The sequence below is a fragment of the Exophiala aquamarina genome, assembly GCF_000709125.1.
Source record: "Exophiala aquamarina CBS 119918 chromosome Unknown aczIA-supercont1.4, whole genome shotgun sequence".
NCBI lineage: Eukaryota > Fungi > Ascomycota > Eurotiomycetes > Chaetothyriales > Herpotrichiellaceae > Exophiala > Exophiala aquamarina.
The window spans coordinates 3697313-3716868 of NW_013550584.1; the positions used below are offsets into that span (position 1 = coordinate 3697313).

The 19556-nt window shown below is 51.5% G+C and overlaps 8 protein-coding genes across 8 annotated transcripts; 3 read left to right on the forward strand and 5 right to left on the reverse strand.

Annotated features, from left to right (window-relative positions):
• Window positions 1-56: 56 nt before the first annotated feature.
• On the reverse strand, window positions 57-534 carry A1O9_06438 (lactoylglutathione lyase; the record flags this gene model as incomplete). The annotated part of the gene is made up of 2 exons (XM_013405648.1): window positions 57-232; window positions 294-534. The coding sequence occupies 2 exons, from the start codon at window positions 532-534 to the stop codon at window positions 57-59; spliced, it is 417 nt and encodes a 138-aa protein (XP_013261102.1).
• Window positions 535-1685: 1151 nt separating this feature from the next.
• Window positions 1686-3167, forward strand: A1O9_06439 (uncharacterized protein; the record flags this gene model as incomplete). Its single annotated transcript, XM_013405649.1, has 1 exon — window positions 1686-3167. The coding sequence occupies one exon, from the start codon at window positions 1686-1688 to the stop codon at window positions 3165-3167; it is 1482 nt and encodes a 493-aa protein (XP_013261103.1).
• Window positions 3168-3674: 507 nt separating this feature from the next.
• Window positions 3675-4361, reverse strand: A1O9_06440 (uncharacterized protein; the record flags this gene model as incomplete). Its single annotated transcript, XM_013405650.1, has 1 exon — window positions 3675-4361. The coding sequence occupies one exon, from the start codon at window positions 4359-4361 to the stop codon at window positions 3675-3677; it is 687 nt and encodes a 228-aa protein (XP_013261104.1).
• Window positions 4362-4634: 273 nt separating this feature from the next.
• A1O9_06441 (uncharacterized protein) lies at window positions 4635-5996 on the reverse strand (the record flags this gene model as incomplete). The annotated part of the gene is made up of 1 exon (XM_013405651.1): window positions 4635-5996. The coding sequence occupies one exon, from the start codon at window positions 5994-5996 to the stop codon at window positions 4635-4637; it is 1362 nt and encodes a 453-aa protein (XP_013261105.1).
• A 579-nt stretch (window positions 5997-6575) lies between these two features.
• Window positions 6576-7775, reverse strand: A1O9_06442 (uncharacterized protein; the record flags this gene model as incomplete). The annotated part of the gene is made up of 2 exons (XM_013405652.1): window positions 6576-7631; window positions 7704-7775. The coding sequence occupies 2 exons, from the start codon at window positions 7773-7775 to the stop codon at window positions 6576-6578; spliced, it is 1128 nt and encodes a 375-aa protein (XP_013261106.1).
• A 675-nt stretch (window positions 7776-8450) lies between these two features.
• Window positions 8451-9499, reverse strand: A1O9_06443 (uncharacterized protein; the record flags this gene model as incomplete). The annotated part of the gene is made up of 3 exons (XM_013405653.1): window positions 8451-9028; window positions 9081-9158; window positions 9217-9499. 3 exons carry the CDS (start codon window positions 9497-9499, stop codon window positions 8451-8453), a joined length of 939 nt encoding a protein of 312 aa, XP_013261107.1.
• Window positions 9500-13787: 4288 nt separating this feature from the next.
• Window positions 13788-14906, forward strand: A1O9_06444 (uncharacterized protein; the record flags this gene model as incomplete). Its single annotated transcript, XM_013405654.1, has 1 exon — window positions 13788-14906. One exon carries the CDS (start codon window positions 13788-13790, stop codon window positions 14904-14906), a length of 1119 nt encoding a protein of 372 aa, XP_013261108.1.
• A 1557-nt stretch (window positions 14907-16463) lies between these two features.
• A1O9_06445 (uncharacterized protein) lies at window positions 16464-18788 on the forward strand (the record flags this gene model as incomplete). The annotated part of the gene is made up of 1 exon (XM_013405655.1): window positions 16464-18788. The coding sequence occupies one exon, from the start codon at window positions 16464-16466 to the stop codon at window positions 18786-18788; it is 2325 nt and encodes a 774-aa protein (XP_013261109.1).
• Window positions 18789-19556: the final 768 nt, after the last annotated feature.

The following is a 19556-nucleotide window of genomic DNA, read 5'->3' on the forward strand; positions in this document are numbered from 1 at the left end:
ATGTTCGCCGCATTCTCGTGTGCCACACTCGGGGCAGACATGTTCATATTTGGCAGTCATTGAGCGTTCGGGGGTGGGGTGTGGGTCACAGCCTCAATGTTGTGTCCGCCAGGACTGATCAAGAATGCGCCATAATAATTAGGATGATACTCCACCCGCAAGCCTGGTTTTCCGTTATCCTTCCCACCTGCTTTGAGGCCTTCGGCATAAAAGGTGTCGACTTGAGTTCGATCTGGTCGAGATGGTCAGTAAATATGGAACAAGACCGATTTCAAGGCATGAGATTATCCTACCTTTGGCTGATAATGCTAGATGGGTCCGGAAGATATGTGCGTCATCTGATATCGGGTTGAACTTCGAGTCAAAGCCAGAGATCCAGAGGAAACAACCAGTTTCGTCCCCAAGGCCTACCACACCCGGCACCGGACGTATGGCATCCTTGAAGCCCATATGGGCATATGCAGCGAGGAAGAATGCAACCTCTAGTTCCACCTTGGAAAGGGGGACTGCGAGTGAAGTATGATCAACCGGCATTGTGAATGGATTGATATTTTACCGATGCGTTAGGTGTTTTGTGAGATTTTTGGGGCCGGTAGCTAAATCCCAAGTATTCGAGGTAGTGTGAGTGGGTTGAGTTTCCAGAGGTCCATCCTCTCCTAAATAGCATTTTCCCTGGCGGTCTCAAGCGTAGGTAAGTGGGTAAGCTCCCGTGATTTGATGCTCACGTGCAACCGCGCAAAACTCGCGCGTCCGACTTGTCTCTAGAGATTCCTTTTTGGGTCTAGTCTTGGCAGCCACACAGCAAATTCCAGGCAGCAGTCCACGTGCAGCGGCTGTCATTGGATAACCCGCAAGGTGGTGCCTAGGCCCAAGACGCGCCAATACAGCCGTTCCTGAAGCAAGCTCTTGCTTCACCGGGTCGATTATCCAGACAGTATCTCAACAAGCCATTTTCCGACCTGGGATTCCTCTGAAATCTATCTGATGGCTGAGATAATCCATTGGGGCCCAACGGAGATAATGTTGCTCGTTAGTAAGTGAGCAAGAACTCGGCAGCAACAAGCTCCCTTGCGAGTTGTATCTTAAATCCAGAAAGCTCGACCTATGTATCCCACCCGCTGTCTGAAAAGATTGCTTTGCTCTGTCTGATCGAGGAACTACATTCCAAGATCTAATGCCACATACAAAGCGTGACTATGATGACGCCAGACGCTTGGAAGACCTCTGGACATGAGACAGCCGGCGATCAGCGCAAGTTGTAGGTAATGGAGAGCGACCATGGACCAGGCAGTTCAGAGATCGGGACCGACAATGAACAATTTTCTCTCAAGCGCCTCACGCCAACGAGAACATGCTTGACAGGTGCAAGAACCTCCATACCACTACGGTGATTAAAACACCCACCGCAGACTTACCTCGGATAGTCATCCCCGCACCAGAGCCCGGTCGTGACCAAACAGCTTCACCCCCACGATGATGACCAGGCATTAACCAGTCAACCCCACACGGCTTTTCCTCCGTACCCACGTAGGCTGTTGGGGTGCCCCAGACATTCATAATTGTATTATGCCGTGTGCCAGTGGCTCAAGACTTTCGTGACTGTTTGTATTCTGAATCTATCGCGCTGTAAAAGTCACCACTTCGAAGGTAAGGCACCTCCGGACGAACTACATCTCATTGCAACCATGCCAGACCGCAAGATCTCAGCATTAGACATCCAGGCACACTCGACGCCCAATGATGCATGGCTTGTCATTGACGGTGTAGTGTGGGATGTCACAGAATTCGCCCCTGATCACCCAGGCGGCATCGACATAATTGTCGAATACCTTGGCCGTGACGCGACCAAGGCCTACAGTGAGGTGCATGGTCCGAATCTTGTCTCGAAACACCTGGGGTCTTCCAAACGCATAGGCACGCTTGACGACGAGACTATCACGGACGAATGGCGGTCTAAGCTAGAGGGCGCGGAAGAAGTCGAGGGCAGTACTCCTGTTAATGAAGGCCCTCCAGATCTCGAATCGATACTCAACATGTATGATTTCGAAGATGCCGCGAAGAGGATCGTCTCGGCCAAAACGTGGGCTTATTACTCCGGCGCCGCTAATGACTGCCTGTCCCTGCAAGCAAACATCGACTGGTACCGTAAGATCTGGTTCCGACCGCGGGTGCTGACGGGCGTCGGGAACGTCGACACAAGCGTAACGATCCTGGGACAAAAGTATTCAATGCCGATCTTCTCGTCGCCGGCGGCGCTTGCGAAGCTATCTCATCCAGACGGGGAGCTGGCAATGGCACGAGGCGCTGTTGCGAAGGGGACGACGATATGCGTGTGCAATGGTGCCAGCTACTCACTCGCAGAAATCTCAGATGTGGTGCCAGAGAACTATCCAAAATTCTACCAACTGTACTTCAACAAAGACCGCCGGAGCACGGAGAAGCTGATGCGCGAAGTCATCTCGCTTCGACCACGAGCAATCCTGGCGACGGTAGATTTGCCTGTGGTAGGGAAGCGAGAAGCCGATGAAAGGATCAAGATCGAAGCCTCGTATAAACCCACAAGGAATGCACAAGTGCAGACCCTGCCCAAGGACAACAAGGGCACGGGTCTAGCACGTGCCACTGGCAGTTTCATCGACCCCACTATCACATGGCAGGACATTAAGTGGCTCATCGAGCTGTCCGACATCCCTGTCTTCGTCAAAGGCATACAGTGTGCACAGGACGCTCGGCGGGCGCTCGACATCGGATGCAAGGGCATCTACATCTCTAACCACGGTGGACGCGCAGTCGACACCGCGCCTCCCTCGATTCTGACATTGCTAGAAATTCAAGCCAATTGCCCGGAAGTCCTCGAGCAAATGGAAGTTTTCATCGATGGTGGGATTCGGCGAGGAACCGACGTCCTAAAAGCGATTTGTCTCGGCGCCAGCGCAGTGTGCTTGGGACGGCCGTTTATGTATGCGGTCACCTACGGCCAAGCGGGCATGGAGAGGGCATTGGAGATCCTCCAGGATGAGCTGGAGACAGCGATGCAGATGGTTGGAATTACGCGGCTGGACCAAGCGCATCCAGGTCTGCTGAACACTGCCGAGATCGATCGCTATGTCATCCGTGGCGACGCCCATCCGTGGGCCAAGAAGGTCGTGAGGAGAGTGAAGCTGTAGATGAGCGGCTCAGGAAAAAGGGCCAATTACTTCCTACGGAGAAGAAAACTCCTATGTACATCCCCTACATCTTGAAGAGTTGAACGGGTTACGTCGCGAAAACCATGAGAATACCTCGGCAATATTATTCCCATGCTTATGACTCTCAGTCCCGAATAGAGCGCGAAAACCTCGCTGGTATGAGGCACACTTCCGGTAGTGATAACAAGACCTCGGACAATCGGCCTAGCATCGACCCCTCATCATGAAATATCTAGAAACATTTATCTAACCTGGATATTTGGAACTAACAAAGAGTGGCTAGCAGCAGTAGACGTGCATTCCTTTTTGTAATTCATTGATGTGAACTTCTGGAACGGAGTCCCCTTAGTCCTCATAGCAGACATACATATCGCGCACCTCCAATCCATCGTAAGGTAAATGATTGAAGCTAGCATCCAGAATCCTAAACTCGAAATCTCAATAGTAGGCACGAGCTACTTGAAGGCTATCAACGGGCGCTAGCGATCACTCAGCGTGAAACTCGACCTCGAGGGTGGCGTTGACCTCGACCTGCTGCGGTTCGAAGTCCAGGCCCACACCGATGCCATAGCTCGCATTCGAAGAGACCTTGCGGGCGGTTTGCATGACCCGACCCTCGGCGAACATGTAGTGGGTATCGTCGATCTTGACGGGCGTGACGTTCCTCCTCCCAATCACATCCGCATAGCCCGTGGCGCGCTTGAACGCATGGCGGAGGGCGTCGAGCTTCGCCTGCTCCTCGAGCGCGGCCTGCTTCTCCTCGGTCAGTTTCCACTCTATCCCCTGGAGGCTGACGAAGGGCACGGTCGAAAACGCGACGACCATCTCGCCTAGCTTCGCGAAGTCCCGGAACCGGATGTCGACGCTGCTAGTCGCTTTGTAGAGCCGCTTGCCGGTCTTGTTGTGATCTTCGTCGTATTCGTCGTCGCTGCTTGTCGTCAGTGAGCCGATCGAGTAGAAGCTCACGGGCGCTGAGGGCGAGATCTCCCCGTTGTCAGCCCGTGTGCAGATCTCGTCGAGCTGGTTTTGTAGGCTGCTGACCGTCGTGACGACGTTGGCGGATGCTGTGGACTGTTCGTATTCCGATGATGATATTTCAATGTCGAGTTTAGCGCGCTCCGCGACGCGGTACAGCTTTGCTTTCCCCTGCACGTTAATCACGGTCGGAGCCATAGTTAAACAACCAATGAGTGGTGATACGTGAATAGTTGGCACGGATGGGGAGAAATGTCTGCAGTGGGAGGAAGAATTTGGTAGTTATCTAAGAAGTCTATAAGCCGAGGTCTCGTAGGGGAGCTTGCCCCCGTTTGTATGAAAGTTTTAGGCACCTAATGTAATTGTAGCCTGATGGAGCTTGAAGCTGAAGCGGGCTGAAGAAGGGATGTCTCATGAAAAGGTCTTGGCATCGCCACTAGGTTTCCCTATTTGGACTCTCGAACAGCAGTTTCATTGGCGCGCGGTGCGAGAGTGTGCCATGTACTCACGGACAGAGCTGCCTTGCACATGGAGTCTATCTTCGGTGATCCAATACGGCTGTGGGACATTCGTCTCCTTTAAAGATTTAATATCCTCGCGTATGAGTCCAGCAATGGCAACAGAACATCCAAGCACTCTGGGCATCCCGTGCCCGGTGTAACCGGCCGTGACGAATATTCCTGGCTTCCCAGGCATCTCTCCGACCCAGGGCATCAGATCAGCCGAATATCCCATGATGCCAGTCCAGATATCAGTCACTCGGGCTCCGGAGTCCTCCCACCCATGGAACATCCGCTGCATGTAATTTTCAAAGTACTTCTCCGCTCCTGGGATCAGTTCCGAGTCATCGGTGTTGTTGTGCCAGTATTCGTCTTTGGCAAGGACAGCTTGTTTGGCCCCTCCAACCACAACACTACCGTCCGTCCTGGAAATGAAGTAGTCGTATTCACCAGGCCCGTATCTGATGGCGTAGGAATTGTTCAGATGGGGAGCTCGCTTGCCATCCTCCGGTACCGCGATCCTACAGGCGACCCCCTTGGCAGGGGTGATCTTGCTCTCAAGCTCAGGCAGCAGTGTGTAGCCATTGGTGGCCACGACGACCTTCTTCGCAGTGATTTGACCTCGAGGGGTTTCCAGTACCCAGCGACCATCACTGGTTCTCGAAATCGTCGAGACTGCAGTGTGCGTTTGGAGACTTGCACCCCATTCTAAGCATCGGCGGAGCAGATGCAAAATCATCTTGTAGGGCCATACTGAGCCTGCTGTGAAAGTAAACGCCGCCAGAGCACCCTTCACACCAGACACCTGCTCCGCCCTCTTCGGGTCGGCGATATAGTGTAAGTCGTCTGGAAATGGGAATCCGCGTGTCTTCATATCTGTGACCGCGGCAACAACAGGGTCCAACACACGATGATCCGTGAAAACATCGATGGCTCGCGTTAACTCAAAGTCGCAATCGATGTTTTCCCTCTCTACGAGCTTCTTGACATCTAATACCTGCTCAATCTCGAATTTCATCAGCTCTTCTGCGGCTTTGGTGCCGAAGCTCTTCTCATTGATTGTTGCACCGAAGTAAATATCTGGCTTGAGATGCCCGCCATTGCGACCTGAGGCTCCAGAGCAAGCATCGCGTGCCTCTAGAATGACGACGGATGGCCGATTGCCGTCGTCCTTCTTAAGGAGATGGTAGGCAGTGGCGGCGCCCGAATAGCCTGAGCCGACGATGATGACATCTGCCTCACGCGGCAGCTCTTCTGTGGTTCGATGCTTGGAGAGATCTGAGTGGTGCGTGAGCCAATATGGCAATGTTGGATTGTCGTGAGGAAGAGACATCTGAGGATTTCGTGCTGGTGCCCTGGTGTGGTCGCGGAAAAGCGAATACAACGGGGGTTCGATCTGTCAGATTGACGATGGCTTACCCTTTTGCAATTTGTACCAACCGGCCAGTGATGAGGTCTACAGAATCAAGAAGGGCATGAAGGGCAAACAACACCTGAGGGTCTCGCTGATTTATTTAGCAGGCAACACTAAACGGGTATGTCCGTCTCTGGTCGTGAGTCTGAACCATGGCGAAGTGTCTTGTCTTCAAAATGACCCAGTGTAAATAGAGGAGATATTCGAACCGGCCCGGCTTTTTTAGGCGTGGCGTGCCGGATCTAAGCACATTGAATAACGCAAATACAAGCGAGGACCAGGTGTATCATTTCGTGTAGTCACGTATTGATCTTTGAAGAGGTCAAAATTAAGAGTGTTAACCTCGACTGCTTATTTGATTGTTATACCTAGTACCATAGTGCCGAAGGGTATGGAGACTCTGGAGGCTTGATGCATGTGCGAATTTCGTCCTTATTGTAACGGCGTTTTCATCTAAACTATATCATCAAGGTCATTCACATTTCATGAAATCATCCTTCAAACCCGAACTTGCCAGCTGCGTAGATCATCACGTAGGTCGAATTCCGTGAGCTCACGGTAGTCTAGGTCCCTCCGCCTTGAATGGTGATGATGTTGGCTGGCATGCACCTGCTGCTCGATGCTCGATCTCCCACTAACCGTTCCTAACGGCGCAACGCCACCGAGTTGGCCATTCGTGTTTCCACCGTCGGCACTGCCACCTCTCCGGTGTCCATGTCCATTAGCCATCTGTGGAGTCAAGTGCTGGCTCCGCGGAGTCACCGGCCGCCTCGTCTCGTCGCTCGAGCTGGACCCTAGACTCTCCTCGCGCGGGCCAAGGCGGGCCTGATTATGTATAGGCTTTGTCGGGCTTTTGATTTTGCCGCCGTCTCCCCCGCTAAATAGGTCTTCGATCAACTTGTCAGGCGCAAGTTCACCTGCCTGACAAGCCCAAGTCGCGGCGAGTGTCCGTCTGTAGATGTCCTGCGCTTCTGACAGCTCTCTTGTCTTGCTCGTGATGCTAGGAATGTCATCTCCCTCCCCGGCCTCCGTGGAAAGAACTCCTGCAATTCCGCCGATGACCATTGCTGACTTGAGCGGCGGGGCGATGAAATTTGCGTCTCCTTCGGTTTGTTTCATCTTAATACCGATCTTCAAGGTGCTGTTCACTTTACTGTCCTGCAAGAGGTAGCGTCTAGTGATGCCGCCGTCGTCGCTCTCATCCTGTGGATCACGCTCGGTCATGGCCTCTGGTAAATGGGCATACTCGGCTAGATTCAGCTTTACGTTCCCCAAGTGTACTCTGCCTCCTCTTCCGCCCTCGTTGTACTCCTGCAAGATCTCGAAGTGGATGTCGCATTCCTGTAGCATCTGGGTCTTATCAATGGTGAGCCGCACCGGAATTTCCTTTAGGTAGTCCCATGTTGCCTTGTGCTCGAGTATGTAGGCCTTGTCCGTGCGGCCGCGGTGCTCAGCCGCATTTGAGCTGGAGAGATGCCATCGAACGGTGGCAGTACCGGAGATCAGAGGGATATTGGTCAGATCGATAATGCGCAGGGTTAAATCGAATTTGGGCTGTGAGTGACGATATCTGCGTTAGCACACACCGCCATCGCCGTAACAGCGCTCGAAAAGAGATAGGGATACCTTGCGGTTTTTAGGGACTGTAAAAGCAAGATTGGTCAGCGCCTGCTTGCGCAGCATAGTATAACTTGACATTCAGGACTTGCAATCGAATGGACGTAGGCATTCTGCACAGCAAAGGGCTCCGCCGACAGTGTGAAGCAGAACAAAGCTCTGGAGAGTAACAGCAAAAGAAGAAGACTTACCAAACGCCTGCATGGTTGCGAAGGGACAAATCACTGTCAGCACAGTGTCACCGTGCGGGAACAAAGAAGAGGCGGCATGTGCTCGCGTTCAGTCTTTGCCATCCACGACCCCTCCCACGCGCAAGTCTAAACGACTGACCGACCGGGATTGCGTGGACTCTTGTTCCAGGTAGGGTTGGAAGAAGTTACTAGCAAGAAAGTTGTGGATAAGATCGCGATGCGTTTGGTGGGTGACGTCCAGAACGGATGGGGTCGGCCGAGGAATGTAACTCCCACTGCCGAGTACGAGGTTCGCTACTCGTACTCTATTTTCGAGTCTTCATCTCAAAGACCCCTCACGCATTGGGTGTCCATCACATCGTCGCAGTCTTTCATTAGTCAGCCAATACCACTCCTCTATTGTCTTTTTGATATCTACATGTACAAACTCTTGTCCAGGAGCGGTGGTTCCGCCATGTCCGCTCATCTATCTAGTTCGCTAGTGAAACGCCTCAAAATGTGTTCTGCCGATTCTAATAATATTCACATCGAATGAAACCTCATCTCAGCCCTTCTGCTCCGCTATCTAGAACTTGTGGACATCTTCTTTGGTGTATCCGAGCTCACCTAGGATGCCACCAATGCTGCCTTGGGTCCAGCCGAAGCCACCCTTTGCTCCAGCGATGGCCTCAACCATCGGCGGAGGGCCAGAGACAAGCACTTTAGTGTTTGACACCTTTAATTTGTGCGGCATAACTTTGGCCAGCATTTCTTTGGACACGTATCCTTGCTCCACTTGGCCGTCGGTGCTGGGGCTGAGTTTGCTGACAGTGTAGAGTCTCTGGAAGCGATCTGGGTACTTCTGTGCGAGCTCATCGAACTCTTTCCGAAGTAAAATATCTTCTTCGGTGTTGTTGGCGTAAACCAATGCAATCTTGGTTTTATCATCGCGGTTGTTGAGGATTGACCTTGTAAGTTGGTAGATAGGTGTGATGCCTGAGCCCCCAGCGATGAATGTCATGTTGGAGAATTGGTTTGGCTTGTAGTCGAACTCATGCAGAGGCTTGAACTTCATCGAGTCTCCAGGCTTCAATGAGTGCATCTTGCCTGAGCCCTTGCCATTCGGGTACTTTTTCACCATGAAAGTCACGGTGCCCGGCAAGTCTTCCGGATGTTAGTCAGAACAAAAGGAATGTACGGTGGGATTTTGACTCACCACTATCACTCACAGGAGTATAGGGTCGGAAGACGGGAATAAAAGCACCTTCTGGAGTGTGCCTTGTCAAAAGAGAAGCTAGGTACCAGATTAGATATCTGGAGCTGCAACATTCTAAGAACAGCATCCAACTTACTGATTGGCGAGATACCAGTCACCGTCTGATCGTCCGGAAGAGCAAAGGTCAACCTCTTGACATTGTGGTTGATCATCTCAGACTGAAGCAGCTTGAGCTCTGTGAACCCCTTCCACTCCATCTTCCTCGAGGCCGCTGTTGGATCAGATGCGGGTGATTCTGCATGAGCGGTGCTGAAGAAAAAGTGAGTGGTATTCCAATACCGATAGCCAGTGTAAGCTAGGCCCGCTCCTAGGACTGTAGCACTTGCCACCTTGACCGTGGGACGGAGATATGCAGACATGTTGTGAATAGGGTGATATGGAATTCTCAGTTTTGCTGGTTTTTGCTAGAAGTGGTGATGTTGATGTTATGTTAAGCTGTCTAGCTGATGAGCTGCTTGTAGCTGACCCTGGAACTGAGCTTGGAGACAGAGGAATGAGTCGCACAATAGATGCCGAGCAGACGAATAGGCAGCTAAGAACAGTGCGAATGTGCTTTTGACACCGAGTGTCAATCGAATTGAAGTTTCTATAGGAAAGTAATGGGCATCTAAGCGTGGTACTGATATTTTTTACGGCGACGTTGAAAAAATAGTCAGACAGTTGGGATCGGGGGCCGGTTTCCTAAGCACCGATGCCAGTCATAATTAGCTTATCTGGGCGCCTGGAGGGCAAACCGCATTAACGGATCCCGGGTGTGAGGAAGGTGGAGGTTAATTGGCACTACGGCCAATCGTCATCCTCACTATAAAAACAAGCTTTGTCCAAAAATAAACGCCATCTGGGCGCCGGGATAACATGACTCCTTTTCACCGATTCTCCCAGTGCTCTGGAACAATGACAGCGTGTAGGGCTGGCCCTGGGATCGGGGTTCATGATCTGAAGCTTCCTGCTGATCGCTTATTTTCTTTCCGAGTTTGCATGCTCTGTACATAACCGGAGGAATTGAGCAACGCCATAACGGCTGAGGAGATAGTGGGTGGGTCAAAGTTATACTATAGGGCACCCTCTTGGGGGCGAGGGTTGGGATCATTATCTTCTGCTCGAAGGATTGTATCTAACGTGTGCTCCGTCATGGTGATGAAGATCGTATTCTATTGGAAAAACATTTGGGCAGGCCGGTATGTCCTGATAGGATTGACTAGGCCTATGATGGGCTCTGAACCGTAGTTTCGTGTGCTCTTTCGGTTGCAGAAAGCTCTCAGGCTCAATTCATTTTGAAGAGGCAGCGACTCTTCAAACGCCCGGATCTCAACAAAACAATTTTTGAACAGACGAAATGAGACTGTAGCACGACAGATGGCGCAGTGATCCATGCACCATGCCAGAATTTTATTCTTGGACAGATCTTTCGATTGTGCAGGTGGTAAATTATGATTAAGACTGTACCTTGTAACGGACACTTGATGGTTTTCTTGTACTGCGTAAATTTCCAAGGAAAAGACCCCAAAGCCTTATCGATACACTGCCGATTTCTAATCGATAAAAGCGGATTCAGGCACTGATGTACCTTTATTTGGAGATCTCCCAAGCACCTCGGTGCACTTGCGGAGAGGACAAACAATGTGGGGAGAAGAGCTATGTCGTTGCATATCCCTGGAACTGATGATGATGCTGATGCCGATTGTCATGTGAGCAAGGGTGACCCCTGTGAGGATCGTTTTCGGAGACAGCGATGCTGAGTACAAGGTACAGAAGTACCACAATGTCTACGGAGTCCCTTGGAGTCGGACCAAGAACGTGTCGATCACAAGGTGCCAGTGCCAGAGAATTGAATGTGGGCCACGTGATGGTAATCTTAGCGTCGGTTATGACCGGAGAAGCGGATGCCATTGTGGCTGGTAAGGCCCAGTGCGACTAAACTTGTTACGAGGTAGCGATTTTCCTCCTCCAGCTCGACAAGCCCCACCCACCTTCAGGCGAGTCAGCCACTCGACCAGCATGGTCGACACAGTTCTGCAGTTGCACAGCCACGAAATCGACCCTTTGCATGACCTTTGCCTGCTGACTTCATCGCTCACTCCGGGCTCGTAGGAGGTCATGACCTCCTATTTGTCTTCTTGGGTATGCCAGTATGCGTCACCTGTCATTGTCACGCTCCTCTCTGGTTTGGGCTAGGTGTCTGAGACATGCACCAGACTCGAGTCAAAGGAATACAGGAATTCGTCGGCGGCTACTGCGACACTTGTATCTAGCTTCTCCAGGTATTCCTGGAGGCCAAAACGTGGCCCACACAAGTCCACATCACATGACGCTGGGAGGCCCGTACCACTGACGGTGGTTGTGACCAATGATTGCACGCAGCAGGGATCTGGCGAAGATGCGGCATGCTAGCGTCCACCGTCTCCGTCCAATCTATTTGCAGAAGTGCCTTCCGAACAACATCACATCAGCTGGGTCCTACAAGCTAACTCGGGCGGAATTTCAACAACTAGAAACAGAACCCAACGACTGGCCCCGCTGCATTTGCCATCGACCAGTCATCCAACAGGCCATTTCGAGCGAAATAACTTTTTTCGCCCTGTACCTTTTTCGTGCATCTTCGCCTGTTGGGGGGACCGAGACCCTTGGGATGAGAACCTTTCCACGACTTCTGAAACAAGGGAGTCGTACCGTTCAGTTGGAACTGCAAATCGCAAGAGTAAGACTGGTTGGTCTTACTAACTTTTGAGACGCCGACCACTTGATGCGCACGCGAGAGGATTCAAATGTTTGCGCTCGTTGGGTGATCGTGCCAACAGGAATATCAATCGAGAGGATTCCCACGCCCACCTCTGACGATGGCAGAGTCTCCTACGTGATGTCGCGGTTTCAGTCAATCTACAGGGCTCGTAGATCGCACATGATAGTTTGTTCTGCGTAGATTGATTCGAGTGATACCTAAGATTGAGTACGCCTTGGTGATGATCCGGAGCACCCCGGCTACTGTCCCATGCATTTACAAAGAGGGCCAGGGACGGGGATTGTGCGAGTGCCCGTGTAATTATCCAAATCGGACAATTAATTTTTTTCTGGAACGGGAAACCAGTCCAGGCTACGATTGCCCTCGGGGCCAGCCGTGTTAACGGGCAGACATGGGCAGTTCGGGCAGGTTTCACGGCGGACGGATGCGATGATCAAAGACGCCACCAAGAGGGCCGAGTTCCAGCGGGCAAGACGAGGCGGTGGTGGATATTGGTCTAGGGCATCAATTTCGGTGATGACGAGGTTTTGATTATTGGTGATCTTTCGATAGATTGCATTTACGCTTAATGATGTCGATGTGATTTCAAGAATGATGAACTTTTGCAAAGAGGCCACCACTCAGCAGCGGATAGACAGTGAGCAACGAGGTACGGGAGGCAAGGGAGATGGAGACTTGCTGATCGTGCATATGCAGCTAAAGCAAGGAGCCGGGTAGCCTGAGTGCGGACGATTGTTTTCACGGACCTGGTCCAGCTGTAGGAGGTCAGGTCAGAGGCGGACGGAGCAGGTCAAGATGAGAGGAAAATAGGCTGAGCTGGGACGGAAATGCGAAGGGCAAGACACGACAGGACATGCCACCAGTGAGAGGCTGGGACGCAGGAAGGAAGTGGACTTTTGACCTGAAGAAAGATTCGTAGACTTTGTAGGACGTGCAGTAGTGGCACTGCAGGTCGCAGGTCGCAGGTTTCGTTGCAGTTGTGCTGTGGTGTTGAGTGCGGGCAGACTGCGATGGGTGGGCTTGGCTTGCGGCCTGGTGGAGTCTCCCACCCAAGAGACAAAACTCGTGACTGCGCATGATGACGGCTGGAGTGCCTTTGATGCATGTCGTCCCGTAGCCTGGTGGTGCCTTCCTGCTCGGCCCCCCTGGTCTTTTCGCGCTTGCCTTCCCTGCCCTGGTTCCCTCGGCCTCGCCTTTCTGCCCTTTCGCCTCCGCCTCTTTTGCTGACTCTCTCTGTTCCTCGCATTTCGCCGCTTGTGCTTGTTCTGTCTCGCTCCTCGACTGTCTACCTCTCCACTCTGTACCTCTCTACCTCTCGCCCTCGTATACCCGTCCATCGTAGTACTGCTTGCACCCACAATGCGTGCTCGTAGCCACGGCCCTCCCATTCCCATGCCCACTTTCTTGATTCCCTCTCCTCCCATTCATTCTCATTCCCATTCCCATGCCAGACCCAGAATCCACTCGCCCATCCGTTCAGGTAATCCACCCTCACCCATCCTATCCAACGACATGTCTTCTGCTGCGCCTGGGCCATCCAGGTCCCAACTTTAGCTCCATACACGTGAACCTATCACTCGTGCTCATGACTACTTCTCCCTTCCGTCTGATATAAGGTACGGCTCTCTCCTCCTTCTGTCTCTTGCCCTTTTGGTCATCCCCGCCTTACCACCCTCATCTTCCCTCTCCCTCTATCCCAACACCTCATTTCCGATCCTTCCCTCTCTACACAGGCGCGCAAACTACTTCCCTCGTTGGGACCGCCAAACACTTCGACCTCTCATTTATATACCCTTTGCTTCTGCCTATCCTTGTGTTCCATCTGTCCCCCGCCCAAGTTTTGTCCCTCGCCGTCAACCAAAGACACTTTCGATAGAATCTAAAAGTCGCAAATCCGATAACTCGTAATGCCGACGATATTACTACCCGCATCTGCTGCGGCCTTTGCGCCGCGGTCGACTTGCAATGTCGTTCTGAACAACAAGGTCGAGCCCTGGCTAACCGCCACCCTCAAGAGGATCAACAAAATCAAACGACCTCTCAACAGTGTGCCTCAACATACACGATGTCTTACAGAGACCCTCTCATCTACCAACGCCATTTGGTCTTTGTGTTCGTTGATGTTGCCCAAGGCCCCCGAGACTGAGCTACGGAAGGATTCCAACCCGCTGGTCGAGGCTTTGTTCAACTACCAATTGGTCCATGTCGAAGCTTATGTCGTCCATATCGACATGGTCTCCCAGAATGAGGTCGCTTTCAAGCTGACAACAGACACTATTGATTCGCTGGTCGAATATCATAAAGAAGTCTTCTCCGTCGATACTGCCGCCAAGACCTGGACTTGGTCCGAGAAGGAACAACAGCTGAAGAAGTTACAGGAGGAGTTTGTGCAGGCCGCCAATAAATTCGTCTACCGGACCGGTGCTCTGGCACTGGAAGGTATGGAGGAGGATGGGGCAGGAGAACTCCTATCTGGTCGAAGTGATGAAGTTCGCCAGGCCATCATGGGTCTCTACGTCCCTCTTCTCCCTCCACCTCCCAGGGTTGTCGATGTCATCCGCCCCACCCCTCTTCTACCGAGCTCGACTGGTGCTGAGCACTGGTGGCCATCGCAACATCTCCAAGCCATTCAACCCGCACCCGTGGATGCATGGAAAATCATCCCCTCAAGCCCTAGCCCGGTCTCGTCCTGTGACTCTCACCAGAACATCTGGACGAGTGTGGGTATGAACGAGGTTCAATTGCCATCACCCACTCCCTCCTTCAGCCAGCCTTTCTCCTCGGCAGCCTACAGTGCTCCTCAATATTACAGTGCACCAGCTTACAACGCCCCGACCTACACCTCCCCGGCCTACAGTTCCCCGGCCTACAGCTCACCGGTATACAGCGCACCTGTGACAACATCTTCATATCCTTCCCTTCCTCTCCCGAGCATGCTTGCCCAACAGCCATGCAGTACATCTGTCAGCACATTCGGTTGGGATCGATACCAGGAATATACAATGCCTTATGCCACGGCTATGTAATGCCCCAGTGCTCGACTTGTCGACTTGCATTTTGCACCTTCCCGAGCGGCCACATAATATTTTTTTGGACACGGCCAAATCAGAAATTATAAAGACTGCAGCAGTCTGTGCGGTACCTATATCATCAGCATTGAAAAGGGAGTTATTTGATTGAACTTTAGCGACACAAGGATACCACTCTGCATTGACATTGGTTTTGGGATAAGGATAATACGGAACACTGGTTGATTTTCAGCGAAGCGATTCGATTTGGAAATATTTCATATGTTTTTCATTGATGCTACAGGCATACAACAGCGGCTGGTCAGCTGGGTAGTGATACACAATATCCCTGGGTTGGATACAGTCCCGCATCTTTGCAAGAAGGATTAGCCTCGCGGCAGGATTGCAGGTTTGGGATGCATGCCGGGATTTCTTTGCGTTGCCGTGATGTGCTGCGTTGGGTTTGGATGAGGCGAGACCTCGTCATGCCTGGGTCAACCACCAGTTTTTTTGTGCACTTGTCATTCACTGGTTGGTGACAAGGCACATCTGAACAACGGCAGGGTGGCACCCCATCACATCAGGTATGTGATGAGTGCTGCCTGGTCACAGGACACCTAGTCAGCATTCAGGAGAACCCAAGCTGTTCTGCCTATCTCACGCCTGTGGTGTGAATAGGACCCTCCACCGTCTGTGACTCTGGAGTGGAAACATCTTGGCGAAGATCGAATTGGGGACTATGGTGGCCCGAGGCCTATAGGGTCATCTCCTATATCTTCGACTCTGGAGCCGAAGAGACCAGATCCACTGGATGGAAATGGTATCGGATGCTGGAATCAAGGAGCAACTGCTTCGATACATTAAAGATAATCTCCAAACAAAAGTGCACCATATTTTTCAATATTGAATCACTCCCATTCTGTATGGTCACATTCTCGAGTGAAGGCCAGATCTTCCGCTTCCTGCTGTCCTCGTGATATCCAGTTGCATTCTCATCGAGGACGCCACTGCACAATCGTGGCCCCGTGCTCAGGGTGTCGGAACGGAAGATAATCTATTTCCGGATTCCACTTATAGTTAGTCTGCGGGCCTGATAGTCACGTTATCTCAATCAAGCTCCAAGTTTGTGACGCAATATCCCTTTCCCACTCCGATCCGGCACTCGGTCTCGCCCGCTATGACGGACCCATTCCTGCCGCTTCTCCTTCCACTGCTCTTCCATTGAGGCATGATGTACTATGCTCACTCATCACCACTGCAGCTTTATTCTGGTCTCGGCTTGGTTAGCTTGCCATCTCCTCCCGTGTGGTAAGAGCTGAGTACATCACCCCCGATTTACTTTCTACAAGTCTCTTGTACCTATCGATCCCGTCAGCTCCAGCTCATGAAGGCCCTCGTCTATCCGAAGACACATCGGGCGTGTCCCGCAGCCTCCGACAGCTTTATTGTAACCGCTCTACTGCTCCCGGATCCCATGATGTCGACCACTTGATGTAATCCACAATATACAGCCTCAACATTTCCACAATCTGAGCCTTGAAGCACCTTCTTCGCCCGTAGTGGCCTGGCTGCAGCATGGCCGCCCTCCACTCTCATCTCAAGTACCTCGCACCTATCAGTTTCTCAGATGTACCACAGGATAAAGTGGAACTCGACCCCTTCTTAGCAGACATATTCACTCATGTCCAGTCCATAGTCGAGTCCATACCCATTCCTGACCCAGATTCCTCCCTCTACAGTAACCTTGAACACGGCAGCAGATCTCAGGCCAACAGCGCCGCCGAGATGTCTATATCCAATGCACGAAGCCCTCCTCCCTCGCCTGAAGATGCTGCGCTACAGAAAGAGTGGGGGAAGCCGATTAAGCTGTCTGCCAAAGAGAATCCAATGAACATTGCTGTTTATAAGCTAGGAGGCAAAGACGGGAAGGGTGCATGGTTTGCTCGTAGGAGCGTCCACGAAGGCCTAGGCTTCTCGCGATTCAAGAGAGGCTTTGAAAGGGAATTTCCCACCTCTCTGGCCGTTCAAGGGGCACCAGGAGAGGGCAATATCAGAGGCATTGGAGCTGAGACAAAGGTCGAAGAAATCACAGTCCCCAACCGAGGAAAGGTCGAGGTATATCGATTGAGTGCTCAGTTTCCAGGCCCAACTACTCCTAGAGATTTTGTTACCCTCCTCGCCACCTCGACAAAGGCCATGAAACCTCACGGAGATGCCCATAAAACTCCCGACCTAGTGCCTCGCCACTACATGATCATATCTAAACCTTGTGATCATCCAGAAACTCAACCCCGGTCTGGCTTTATCCGTGGACAGTACGAATCAGTTGAATTCATCCGCGAAATCCCGAGAAAATTAAAAACCACCACTTCTTCTACCGATCTAAGTAGACTCGGTCACAATCGGCCTGTGTCACCTTCACTCGAGAAGGAGGTGTTGATGCATAACGCTGCGAAGCATGAAGTCTCATTCGATAAATTTGCCACTGATGATCACCGGGACAACAAGCACTTGTCGGTCGATACTTCTCGTTCCAGTCTGAGAGATTTGTCTCCATCGAGCAGAAAGCGCAGTGCGACAGTTGGAGTTCCAGCTACCCCTCTCTTCGGCGGCGATATGGCTGATCACTATGATCCGGAGGATAATCCTGTTGAGTGGATTATGGTTACGCGGAGCGATCCTGGTGGCAGCGTGCCCCGCTTTATGGTTGAAAGAGGCACGCCTAGCAGCATTTGCGCTGATGCTCTAAAATTTTTAGACTGGGCTTGTCAGCATGAGGACGATGAGGATACGTTAGAGAGGCACCAGTCAAGGCCTGATGGAAATCGACGCGAGAGTTTTGCGAGTTGGGAAGCAAATGGCACGCTGGCTGGCATTCGCGAGCAAGTGGACAGCCTATCTTCAGCTGTAGAAGATCGATCCGCTCCGTCTACTCCGAAGGCAAGCGGGCATGGGGTAGAACCCTTCCCGAGTGTCTCTGCCGACGAGATGGAGGAAAACAACGCTAGCATACCTTCCTCCCCTTCTTCTCAGTCGGGATTCATTGCAGCTGTGTCACATACCATCAACTCGTACACACCGCAAGGCGTCCGCGATCGTTTACCTTACTTGCATGATTCAACGCCAAAAGGAAGTCCTCAAAGTGTCCCCAGGCAGATTAATAGGGATCCTGCAGTATCGGACTTGTCAATACCCTCACAGGGGCAAGTCAAGGACGACGACGACGACACCTCGTCAACTATCTCGAATACGTCCTTTGCCTCAGCCGACTCTCACATCACATCTGACGAATCCCCATCGGTGTCTTCTAAATCGCCTCAAGAAAGCCAAATTTTATCTCAACACAATAAAGAGATGACAAAACTCGCCGAGCAAAAAGCAGCAATGGATGCGAAGTTCTCTCAACAACGAGAGAAGATTTCCAGTCAAGCCAACAAGGATACGGAGAAGGAGCAACAGGCCTTGAAAAAGGCCGAAGAAAAGCATGAGCGTGAGATCAAGAAGCAAGAAGAGAAATATAAAAAGGAGCTCGCTAGACTTGAGGCAAAGAAATCAAAAGAAGCAAAGAAACTGGCTGAGAAGAAACGCAAGCAGGAGGACAAAGACGAAAAGGGTCGGCTTACGCGAGAGCGCGACGAAGCGCGTGCCCAGTTAACCCTCGTGCAAAAGGAGAATGATCTCTTCCAGCAACAGATCGGTGAGCTTCAAAAAGAGAATACAGCCCTTACGGCTCGCCTGGGGAAACTGGAAGGCAGTGGCTTGTTGGCCGATAATCCAGCAAGCGGCACCAATCGTTTCAGAGCCGTAACGCTGGCTTCCGATGGTCGAAATAGGAGCTCGAGCATACTGAGCCGCAAGAAGAACAACAAGGCAGACGATAAGAGCAGCGAGAAATCCTAGGTGGCATCACACCAGGTACTGGACGCTAATTCTTATGATACCACCAAAACCTAAAGAATACGACTGCGTCGATCAAAAGCAGACTTTGCACGCTTTGACGTGCCACATTTTCGCATGCTCGGATCTTCTGGTTTGAGCAATATGATGAATGACAGGTATATTTATATATGCAGTCTGCTCAGAAATATACCAACAATTCAAGAAATTCCCACATAAAGATCTCTTATCTGTCCCGTTCTCACTGGTTTAGTCCACACTCAGTTCGCAAAAAACAAACATACTACTTCAAGCAGTACTCTTGTCGAGCTTAAAATGGGGCGGACTGAACTTAGCCGTTGCGCAAGGCTGAGACAATGATGATCTGGCGATCCAACGGCCTGGCCCTTCAAAGTCAACAGAGCACAAGGCGCTATATCTCCAGCAGTTCATGTCACGTAAAAGCGTAAAAGCGCGAGTACCATACCCCTCGGGCTTCGTGTTGAATTCTGGCGTTGGTGCATATCTTTAGAGCACTTTTGGACATCATGTTGGAATCTGGTTTGCCCCCTATCTGCATATGAAGATACCTTGACTACGATTTGAAGGAAAAACAGACTGGGTGATCAAGAATGGCAACCGTTGCTAGGACTCTACCTTACATCGTGCATCGAGAAAAGTTGTATTATCGCACGGTTTCAGACTCGTGCTCCCTTTGAGCTTATGCCAAAAGCCCTCCCTCGCATTTGGAGCTAGTTTTTTTTTACTCTGCGCGATCTATTCGAAATGGAC